This window comes from Drosophila grimshawi, unplaced genomic scaffold (genome assembly GCF_018153295.1).
Source record: "Drosophila grimshawi isolate 15287-2541.00 unplaced genomic scaffold, ASM1815329v1 contig_848, whole genome shotgun sequence".
NCBI classification, from domain to species: domain Eukaryota; kingdom Metazoa; phylum Arthropoda; class Insecta; order Diptera; family Drosophilidae; genus Drosophila; species Drosophila grimshawi.
In genome coordinates this window covers 11124632-11136423 of record NW_025063692.1, presented here as the reverse complement: position 1 = coordinate 11136423, position 11792 = coordinate 11124632, and the positions used below count along the sequence as shown (strand labels likewise).

The window sequence follows — 11792 nt, the reverse complement described above, 5'->3', positions numbered from 1 at the left end:
AAACTACACAAAGAAAACTATATTGACAGATGTTGGATAGAATCACTAAGCAGCAAATACTAGGATAATAAGGATGCGTACCTCAAAATGCGCACAATTGCGCTCAGACTCAGAAAAAACCTGATGCACTTTTTTTTGTCGATTTGACGTCTCCATAGTACTGTCTGCTTAGTGATACAATCTATGAGAAGCATTTAAATTACATCCAGTTAAAGTAAAGGTTAGTTTTATTTATTTTCTTTTTACTAATTATGATAGTTTCTTAATGTATATTTTGGGGCACGGTGCGCTGCTATTCGTCTTCCATCTCGGATTCGGTGCCAGTTTCATAGTCTTCATCGCTGGCGCTGGAACGATTGAGGCGCAACATTTCTAGAAATTCGCTGACGCGTATCTTTTCGGGCACAATTTGAAGTAGAAACTCCAGATATTTGTTCTTGTTAACCAGCTGCGACAAATGCTCATATTTGAGTGTTTCGCCACTCCGCTTGGATAAAGACGCTGTGTACGCCTCCCGGGCGAAGTGCTGTACGAATAGCTCCGTACATCTGGTCATAAGGAAGAGTACCTCGTTCGTAATTAGGCCCGTGTCCATCGAGCTCTTCATGATTGTGCGCACCCTGCTGAGTGGCAGCTGCTGCTGCAGTTGTTGCTGCGTTTTGCCGTTGTCAATCATTTTTGATTTATTCTGAATAAAAATGTTATTCTGTTTTTGATAGCTCCTCTTTCAGCGCTAAATGCTAAACGCGTCAATTACAAAAATTGGCAGCACGAAGCAGATGATTTATCGGACGGCAGTCGTTTATCGATATGCACGTTTGCTGTGCAGCCCTGTTGGCATATATCTGACATTAGTCGCTTATCGATATGCACGTTTAATTAAACGCATTTGCTGTTTAGCCCTGGAAGCGTGCAAATGCAACACTGCGATTTCTTTTCGGCCTCCTTTTTGGCTGCTGTTTCGTGTGTTGACCAATAAATTTTTCGTACGCAGCATATTTTTTTTTGACACTTCTCAATTACAAAACCCTAATATACGTATTTAAACCGCATAATCTGCTTACGGGACTGGCTGAGCGATTATTACTGGGCAACTCACGCAACAACATTGTATGCAGCTCGCGTAAAATACGTACACGAACTAACAAAACGACGGTAAAAAAGAAGAAAAAAAAACAGGCAGAGGCAAAGGCAACTCCAACAACCGACACTGAAACGTGAATGTGAAAGCGAATAAGCCGCGGCAAGGAACTGGTGCAACACACAAGCGCAACAACAGCACATATACGACACAACAGAAGCAGAGAGCGCAAAACATATGTGGCTATAAACAAAAGGCATTGGCATTAGCACTTTCCATGACAATTAATTACAAAATACGCTAGCCTGTTGTGTAAACAATTGCCAATCGGCTCGAATCGCATCACTAGCGTACGACAACGACGGCAGCATCAACAAAAGCATTCAACGCATCCATTGCAGGCATATTGACTTCAATTATACATATATATATATACATATAAATATATATATATATATATCTCGTGTGAGTGTGTGCGTGTGTGTTTGTTATCAATAATATCGCATCGGAAGTTGTTGCTAAAGAAGAGTTGCAGCGAGAGCGACAATTAAAAATGGCCACCGCTGCCACCGTCGACGTTGTAAATGCAGTGAACGACTGCTTCAGTATCGGTTCCACAGTGCTCTGCACGAACTGTTTCAAGGAGGAGGTGGAGGGCGAGGTGCTCGCATTCGATCATAACACAAAAATGCTTATATTGAGTATCCTTTTTTAATCGAAACAAAAAACACACAATTCAAGTTGAACTCTGTTCGCTACAATAAGAGCAAACACCAACAGCAACAACAATGAGTGACTTGATCTGTCAAAGTGAAAGTTGTTTTATTGTCATTTGCTTTATATAATTATATATATATATATATAAATTTCTCGACATTTATTTTTTTTATTCTCCTTTGCTTGGTCAACTTACATCGTTATCGAAATTCTTTGCCCGCCTTGCGTTTCCCTTTCCCTTTCTTTTCTGTGTTTTTTGTTCGAACAGAATGTCATTCGAAGACGACAGAGGATCTGAGTGATGTTTATGTGATGAACTTATCGCTATGCAGTAACGTGCAGGTAATCAAGGAATGCAATGGCAATTTCATTGATGACCCCCAAAAGCTCAACCTGGAACAGGTATTTCCATATACTACTAACTACTACAGTGGTCTCTCTCTCGGAAATTATATCAGCTCAGCAATTATCATATTGGATCAGTATTCATTTGTCTATAATTTCTAAATGGAGACCACTTTGGTTTTGCTACGGGTCACAATTTACGTATTTATATCGCTTTTGCTGTTTCTTATGTTTGCAGGTTAAAATGCGTCTTCGCAAAACATTAGAGAGAAGACAGGATTATCTCAAGTCAAAGAATGCCGATGTCAGTCCAGAAGCACAAGAGCTCTATAGAGCGATAGCCAAACAACTTGGGGTTAGTTAGCAATAATCATTTTCGCCATTTTCTGATCCTAATTAACTTCAATTCTTGTAAAACATGTGCTTTGTTTTGTTTGTTTGTTGCATTTTTATACATTGCAGTCGCATGAAGTGTCGTGGCAAGGACAGAACATACAAATATTAAATGAAGTTACCGTCTCGCCGCCATACAGGGTGGATAATGTTGTTTCCAGTTCGGATAACGAGACTGCGTGCAACTACATAAAACGAATTGTAAGAGTGCAATTAGCAATCAGCAATCATGAATCGTTTTGTGCCTAGTACTACAAAGCATTTGGATCTCTCTCTCTCTCTCTCTAATTGCAGATCAAACAGTTCTTCATCACGAGACCTTCGGCGGCTTTGGAAAATACGCATGGCACGGCCAGCTCTTCGTCGGCATCCGTGTCGCCATCGTCCTCATCTCTCTCATCGAGTAATGCAGCTTCAGGATCGCCGGTTCCCGCTAACTAAAAATAAACAAAACAAAACAAAAAAACCTATTTGTTTCAGAAATTTATTATAATTCATAGAGCTGTGTGCATCAGGGCTTCTTCAGCTGGGGATAGTAATAATAATAATAATAAGGGCAGCATCAAATGTGCATCTCAATTAAATAATTATCTTGGGGAATTTTACAAATCGAATAACTCGATAAATTGATCAATTTATGCACGGCGTCGCTTGCCAGTCTGCCGCCACATTTTTGTCAAGTAACCGACAAAATTTGAATCATTCATTTTGCTCAATTGGCATGTGAGCCGCAAGTGGAACAAATCTAACAAAAGATTTCATGTTCGGTTTGGCTTGAAAAGTAATGGAAAGTGCCTAAAGGTATCGACTTATTTGTTTTGTTCGCCCCCAATCGGTATAGGTATCGATACTTTTTGTGTGAATGTCAATTTTTTCAAACGGTGAATGGCAAATTGTACGATAAGGCCGAAGTCGCGTTTATTTTGGACACTTTTGTTTGTTGATAAAATAAACGATTATATTGACTGACTGACACACACACAAATTAATAATTATGGAAGATGTGCAGAAGCATAGCGTGCACACGCTTATTTTTCGCTCGCTGAAGCGTACACACGACCTGTTTGTGTCGAACCAGGGCAACTTGCCGGACATCGATGAGCGTCTGTAAGTTTCAATTTGCACAGATCCACTTATTTGTATTATTAAATGATATTGGTATTCGCAGCGAGAAACTGAGGCGCTCGATTAAAGCGCGAGACACATATGGCTTGGTGCTTGATCGCGCCATCAAATCAATGGACGCCAAAAAGCTGGCCGGTGACAAGATGCTGGCCATCACAGATGGCAACCCCGCCGCCTTGGCCAGCATATCCGCCATGGAAGCTGGTGGCAATTTGGTGCGTTACAATCGCGAGAAGGCCGGTCTCAATAACAGCACTTCGCTGGTGCGCGCCTCGATGCCCAACAACAGCAATGGTGGCGTTGGCGGCGGCGTCGGCAGTGGTGCCAGCAATGTGCAGCTGATACCAAAGAAGGCACCAACGATACCGAAGCCCAAGTGGCATGCACCATGGAAGCTATCGCGCGTCATCTCTGGCCATTTGGGCTGGGTACGCTGCATTGCCGTTGAACCGGGCAACGAATGGTTTGCCACCGGCGCCGGCGATCGTGTCATCAAGATTTGGGATTTGGCCAGCGGCAAATTAAAGCTATCGCTGACCGGCCATGTGAGCACCGTGCGCGGTGTTGCTGTCAGTGCCAAGCATCCGTATCTGTTCAGTTGTGGCGAGGATCGTCAGGTGAAATGCTGGGATCTCGAATACAACAAGGTCATACGACATTATCATGGCCATCTGTCCGCCGTCTACTCACTGGCACTGCATCCGACCATCGATGTACTGGCCACCTCTGGACGCGATTCGACGGCACGCATCTGGGACATGCGAACCAAGGCGAACGTCCACACATTGACGGGCCACACGAACACCGTGGCCAGTGTTGTGGCGCAGGCAACCAATCCACAGATTATAACCGGTTCGCATGACTCCACCGTTCGTCTGTGGGATCTGGCTGCCGGCAAGAGCGTTTGCACGCTAACCAATCACAAGAAGTCGGTGCGCAGCATCGTTCTGCATCCATCGCTGTACATGTTCGCGTCCGCATCGCCGGACAACATCAAACAGTGGCGCTGTCCCGAGGGCAACTTTGTGCAGAACATTTCGGGCCACACGGCCATTGTCAACTGCATGGCGGCCAATACGGATGGTGTGCTTGTCTCTGGCGGCGACAACGGCACCATGTTCTTTTGGGATTGGCGCACTGGCTACAATTTTCAGCGCTTCCAGGCGCCTGTCCAGCCCGGCTCCATGGACAGCGAGGCGGGCATTTTTGCCATGTGCTTCGATCAATCGGGCACACGTCTCATCACTGCCGAGGCGGACAAAACCATTAAGGTGTACAAGGAGGATGATGAGGCCAGCGAGGAGACGCATCCGATCAACTGGCGGCCGGAGCTGCTCAAGCGTCGTAAATTCTAAGATCTTCCTAGTTTCTATATACGTATAATTTTTTTTCACATAGCTTAATCAAGTGTAAAATAAATTACGATCCAGCTTTTAATCCCAATTGGTTTTCTTTGCTTGTGTTATATATATATATATATATAAATATATTTATATATATGTATATCATATATGTATATAGGAGTTTTAACAAGCTCCTACTTGGTTTTTTCTCTGTATATATATATAAGAAGTTATAAGAATTTCATACTCTACAATTTCATAGACTTCCCAGTTGTTTCCTGAATTATTCTTGGTCTTTGACATATGTACATATATTATAACATATAGAAGAAATACGTTCATATATATAATATAATATGTCCTTCTCAATCCTTCGCTTCCTGCCTCTCTTTCTGGATGGTGTCAACTGCAATCAAATGTCAAAAAATAAACCCCATCCTCCTTTTGACTGTTCGTCTGTATTTCATGACTGGTGCTTTATGTTTATACATTTTTAACTGTTTATTTATTTTTTTCTTTTAAAGTTGAAAATACGTAATTTAAAAAAAAAAGATCGAGAAATTCACGGATTAAGTTTTTGTTTGGAAAAATTCAAATTCAAACTTATTTTTTCGTCAATAATTATAAACAGTCCGAATTTCTTTCGACATTATGAAGTCCTTTTAAAATATATTAATTATGCACCAGAAGCTGAAAATACTTAATTTTGGAATAAAATCGAATAGAATCGAAGAATTCCAATTCAAATTCCAACTGTTATATTATATGTTATATTATAAATTATTCAAAGTCCAAATTTTTTTGAACATTATGAAGTTTTTTTTCAATATTTTAACTATGCATCAAAAGCTGAAAATACTTAATTTTGAAATGGTATCGAAAAATCTATGTTTTAAGTTATTATTTTTTAAAGAATTCCAATTCAAATTCAAACTGTTATATCTTCGCCAAAAATGATCTAAAGTCAGAATTTCATTCAACATTTTGAAGACCTTTTCAAAAAACGCGAGCCGTCGTCGCTGCAGCTTCAATGAGCTGAATTTCCAGGGGTTTTCCAGCGCTGTGCGCCATTCATGAATTATATCTATATATGTATATATATACATATATATATATTAGCGGCTCAAAGGCCTTATTGCGCACATGTGTTTTTTTTTAATTACCTGAGCAGCGGCAGCAGCAATGGCTTTATCCACAGGTAGTGAACTGAAATAAAGCCCATCACTTAGGTATTAGATATATATGTTATATGGATTTTTTGCTCAGGTACTGGGATGGGATGGGATGGGATGGGATTTTCCCGGCGTTTGTTGAATGAACGCAACGAGATATAAAACGAGGAGAACGTCGACCAGATGCATTTAGAAGCCAAGGCAACGTCAACCAGTCAAGCCATGTCTTTGCAACAGCTCAACGCATCAGCAACAGCGCTGCTTGTTGCGCTCCTGATTATTGCCGCTGGCAGTGCGCTGGGCGCCACAGTCACCGTCACCCAAAGAGTTACTGTTATCAAGGAGCCGTTGCCGTTGGCGGAACAATTGCGCATCTGGCAGTGCCGACAAAAGTGCTATCACCAAGCGTTGCTGCAGCCAACATTGCCAGGACTCTGCCACACACGGCCGGATTGCTTTATGTGCCATGACTATTGTCGCGTCCTTGTCGTTGCCGAGTGGAGCCTGGCCCGGTCAATGTGTGCGGATCGCATCTTCTGCAGCCGGGGCTGTAGGACCGCCTGTGCCTTTCATCAGCTGCACACGGCCCGAGCGGCGCCATTTGCTAGTGCGCTCAACAAGCCGTGAGGCAGCCAAATGCTGAGGCATCCAAGGCTTGCAACATGTATATAGCTATTATATTGAATACTAAACATTGACTTAGCCCTAGATTATATTATACATATATATATATATAAATATAGCCAATAAACTAAAATGTCGAGAACACCTATTTTGCTGCTGTTTCGATTGTGTTGTTGCCTCAGGTTGCACGTTGCATCCTGCAGCCAGAAATTGGCCAGGCTGTTGCTGCTGCGGCCACAGCTGTTGCCGTTGCTCGCTTTATTAATCAACAACGCTCATGACGTTTTGGCCATGTGGAGGTTGCAACCTCAACATTGCCGCAAAAAAAATTATTTCAACTTTGGCAAGTTGAAAAAAATTGAAAAAGAAATAAAAATATTAATAAGATTTGCGTTGGCGAAGCTTTAATACCCTTTCAGATGTGTGATATGCCCAACTCTGATCTTACGCTGACAACAGCAGATATTCTGGTAGTGCTATATATAATATATACTGGTGTAGAAATCAGATTATATTAGAATATAACATTAAAAAAAAAGTTAACTTTAGACTTATGTATAAAACGATAAGACAAAACTATCATTTTGATTCCGTTATTTATAATTAATATTTATTATTAAGTATTTATTTCTTTTTTTTTTTGGATTACATTAATTTTTTGGGGATTTCGCGTATCTGGTGATAAAGCTAAGATATGCCAGATATGTGAGAGTATAGAGTAAAGCCATTAAGTACAAGAAAACAAATGTTGCCCGCGAATAGAAAAGCGTGCAACAGGTGGCAGGCAACAGCGGCGACTGCGACGGCGACTGCAACTCGGCAGAGGCGTCACCCGCTCCTGATCAGTTTTGGTCCGACTTTTGGGCCGGATATTGGCTTCGCCTTTATTTTTTATTTCTTATTTGTATTGTTTTTTGTGCTTTTTTTTGTTCGATTTTGTTTATTTTTTGCCAGCATATGGCGCTCTTGGGTAAGCTCTTGCTGTCGCCGCCAGTGGCGATGCCCGCGCAGCGATAAGACCAAAAGGTTTCCTCCGTCTAACGGTGTTCCACACATCAAGAGCAAGCAGCAGCAAGCAGCAAGCAGCAGCAAGCAGCAACATAAATATTTGAATATCTTCGCATATTGTTTGCCTCAACACCTAATTACATAATTGGAGCCCCACACTCCCCGCCCCAAACGCGATTGGCCCCCCTGCCGCCAGCCGTCACATAAAGCAGCAGCGAGCACATAAAAACCCAGCGATGATCGTAAAAAAATCGATTTGAAGTCTATAAAAATCATATCATACAAATTTGTATATGCCATACCCATACATAAAAAAAAAGGAGCTCTCTCCCCTCCAGCCACTCCCCGCCCCACAACGCATATGACATTCTTTTAATAGATGCTGGCTAAATAAACGGGAAGCGTCAACTCTATTCACAAAAGTTAACAAAAGAAACGAAAAACAAGCTGAGGCAACAAATATGCTACAGACAAATTCAGCATAATAAATACACTATCTAAAAGAAAGAGAGAGAGACAGATAGAGAGAGCGAGAGAGAGAGAGAAAGAGAGATAACTATCAAAATATGTATAAGTTAGAATATCGAGATAATCATCATGCTAAACATTCCAATGGACTTAAAGATGCAATAAATATAAATAATATTGATGCAATATATAAATAAATAAATAGCTACACAAAAAGACTAAATAAAAGACAATAGACTACAAGTAAAATCATATAAATATATATATATATATATATATATATATAGACAAATTTAAGAACTAAATAATTAGATAGGCAGATGAAAAAAATTATATATATATTATATATACATTTATAAAAATTAATTTTAAATGCTTAAGCTTATAAAGAACCAGGTTCTTAATTATTGTGGCTTTATCTGTGTCCATTTTGAAATAGAGTAAGAAATCGGAGCAAAGCTCTTGACCGAGTCATGAGGCTCCAAGATGACTGTGATTGGTAGAGCAATGGGGCGAAGAAAAGCATTGAAAATGTGAAGTTAAGCTGCGTTTTGAAAGCAAATTAAAAGCCACGACAAATGGCCCAAAAGAAAAATGACATATAAATTTCCCATTGAGATGCAACAGGTGCTTAAGGAGGCTCTTCGTCTAAACGTTTGACTTTCGGAGTCTGTCTGTCTGTCTGTCTGTTCATCTGTCTGGCGAATTGAAAAGTCTACCGATGATGCAATAAATTCACAGATAAAATGCTTATTTACGATTGTGCTGGCAAAGTTATGCAGCTGCAGCAAGCAGCAAGGGGCACAGCGATGGGAAAATGGGGCACAGAGACATGCAGTCTAGGCACATTCTAGGCTGGGGTTACGCCAAACAATGCGCACCAGCCTTATTGAAATACATCTATACATTTGTATATATACATATATATATATGGTGTATATATAAATATGTATTTTGCTAGGGATCACGACTCGATGACTCCATGAGTTCTTCGGAGGAGGAGGAGTGACCGACGACCGGCGATATATATATATTAATTAATTATAAAGCACGGCTACACACAGGTACTGCAAATGGACGGTGGTTGTGGGAGGAGAGGGAGGGGGGTGGTGGTGGTGGGGGTAAAGGATCAGACAGCTTGGACAGGCCGGCTGCTCATAACGTGCACGAAGGTGAGAAATCAATTTTCAGTATCTCGCTTTGCGCTTAATACTTTTTCCAGTGAAATGCGCCGCTGCGAAACGAGGAGCTGCACAGCGCCTGGAGGCAACTAGTCAGCCAGCCAGGCAGCCAAGCAGTCAGCCAGTCAGTTAGTCAGCCAGGCAGAGAGTTAGGCTCGATCCATGCTCCGTTGTCGTCAAGTCGACCTCAACCAACTTGCAGATCGGTGCTCGGGTTTGGGTTTGGGCTTGGGTTTGGGTCTTGGTTTTGGTTTGGGCAGCCCCAGCACGTAAATTAGGATAACAACGTGAAACATAATTATTACTTTGGACAGATATGGCAACCTCGACTGCGCGTTGCCTCTCGCTCCTTGCCCCTTGCCCCTTGCCTCTTGCCTCTTGCGCCTGCGCCTCATCCTGCGTTTGTGACCTGACTTTTGACTGACTGGCTTTATGTATACCCTGTACAATTTACAAAATGCTAGCGGCACTGCAAACTGAAAACAAGTTGTTGGCTAAAATCAGCTCACTCTTGGGTTCGGCTTGTAGGTGTCCACATCCGTCGAACCTGGTTAGCCAAAGCATGCAAAGAGTCCTTCGAAATATATATTGTAAGCCAAGTTTGTAGTAAACATTTTCATAGTAAATTCGGATAGTTTTGCAACGAACAGATGAGCCAGGGTATCTGTGGGTTGATCAGTTTGTCTGGTGTGCATGTTTAGTTGTTTATATTGTTTTTGTGGCCCAAATAAATGTATTAAAGTTGGTTAACGCCTACCTTTTCTGTGCCAAGCGACTACGAGTCGCTGTCCGGGCTGGGCTCAAGCGGATCTACCAAACAGGCTCAAAGTAGGTGTAATAAAAAATATGAATTGTTGTTGTCTTAAGCGGCAACAACAACAACAACAGCAACAGCAACAACAGGTTAAAACACTCAAGCAGCAGCCAAAAATCATTCAGCGCATTTTACGAGCTAAAGTTGTGGCTCATTTTGGACTCCAATCGGATTTTGGATTGGGGATACGGTTTTGGTTTGGGATTCGAAACTCAAACGGAATCCGTGTGAACAACGAATTGTGTGAGATTTGAGTATGAATAACAGACGGAATGGCATTTGAATGAGTCGGTATGAGTGTCTCATAAATACCAAATAAAAATCTACTATTAAATTATTTAAAGTGAATATATTCATACATACTTGTGGGTGTGGGTGTGAGTGTTATCGACGCCGTTAGTAAACACTATTACAATCATTGAGTGTATTCACGAGTGCCCATCATGCCATGTTTGTGTATTTAAATAAGTATTCATACTCAATACATATTCATAAACATTTGAATTAATCTGTGAGTAGGGCTATGACAGAGTTTAATAAAGTTAATTTGAATATACTCGATTTATATTTGAGTATCTGTTTAAATATTGTCATATGTATAATTCTGTATATATATAGATGAATATAAGATTCATATTCATCGGTGCATTTATAATAAATTCATACAATTTAACTTATACTTTAACGTGAGTAGATTGATTAGTGTGAATGGGTGCACTGAGTGTATGGGTGCACTCATTACGCCTGCATTGAATATAAATTTATTTAAGCGTTGTATTGATTGAATTCCAAACAACAACAAAAAATGGGAGCAGCAAAGAGGAAAAGGTGCAAATTGGCATTTGATCCTTGGGCTCATCAGGTAATTAACGCAAGCGGGGGAAAGGGAGGTCAGAGAAAAGGAGAGAGATACAGAGAGAGAGAGAGAGACAGAGAGAGAAAGAGATAGGGTAATAATGGGGGGGAGGGCGAAGGGAGTTATGCCCACCCGCTGTTGCTGCCGCCGCTGGACTAAGGATATGCCACAAAATTGAAAATGCAAAACGAAATTGGCAACTGGCAACTGGCAACTGGCAGCAAACGGAATGGAGCGGAAACGTTGGCCGTGCGTAATGAAGACGTTAAGCTGAAGCTGAAGCTGATGCCGAAGGTGGAGCTGGGAATGAGACTGAGACTGAGACTAAGGCTGAGAGACTCAGAGACTCGGCAATTCTGGCACAAAGGCTGGCAGGCATGCGTCGCAGTTGCTGTTGCTGTTGTAGTCAGAGTCAGAGTCGGAGTTGTTGCAGTTGGAGTGGTTGTAGCTGTTGTTGCCTGCGTAACTCTTTTGCGGCGGCTCGTTTTGGTTCCGCTTGCATGTTAACTGAAAATTCGTATGAAGGCGAGAAATTAATGAATCATTCACACCTGCATGACGGATTGTCGGCATTACTCTCTGGCTCCATTTTGAACGAACGAACGACTGGCAATGTGTGTGAGCGCGAGAGAAAGATCAAGAGCGAGAGGCAGAGAGAGACAGAG

The 11792-nt window shown here is 41.6% G+C and overlaps 4 protein-coding genes across 4 annotated transcripts; 3 read left to right on the top strand and 1 right to left on the bottom strand.

Annotated features, from left to right (window-relative positions):
* Positions 1-209: 209 nt before the first annotated feature.
* LOC6566068 (chromatin accessibility complex 16kD protein) lies at positions 210-787 on the bottom strand. The gene has a single exon (XM_001992469.3). The coding sequence runs from the start codon at positions 674-676 to the stop codon at positions 293-295; it is 384 nt and encodes a 127-aa protein (XP_001992505.1). The 5' UTR covers positions 677-787; the 3' UTR covers positions 210-292.
* A 130-nt stretch (positions 788-917) lies between these two features.
* Positions 918-3014, top strand: LOC6566067 (LSM12 homolog A). Its single transcript, XM_001992468.3, has 5 exons — positions 918-1782; positions 2067-2200; positions 2382-2498; positions 2606-2737; positions 2831-3014. Exons 1-5 carry the CDS (start codon positions 1635-1637, stop codon positions 2975-2977), a joined length of 678 nt encoding a protein of 225 aa, XP_001992504.1. The 5' UTR covers positions 918-1634; the 3' UTR covers positions 2978-3014.
* A 432-nt stretch (positions 3015-3446) lies between these two features.
* On the top strand, positions 3447-5097 carry LOC6566066 (pleiotropic regulator 1). The gene is made up of 2 exons (XM_001992467.2): positions 3447-3643; positions 3705-5097. Exons 1-2 carry the CDS (start codon positions 3531-3533, stop codon positions 5014-5016), a joined length of 1425 nt encoding a protein of 474 aa, XP_001992503.1. The 5' UTR covers positions 3447-3530; the 3' UTR covers positions 5017-5097.
* A 1301-nt stretch (positions 5098-6398) lies between these two features.
* LOC6565883 lies at positions 6399-6803 on the top strand. The gene has a single exon (XM_001992466.1). It carries the CDS (start codon positions 6399-6401, stop codon positions 6801-6803), a length of 405 nt encoding a protein of 134 aa, XP_001992502.1.
* Positions 6804-11792: the final 4989 nt, after the last annotated feature.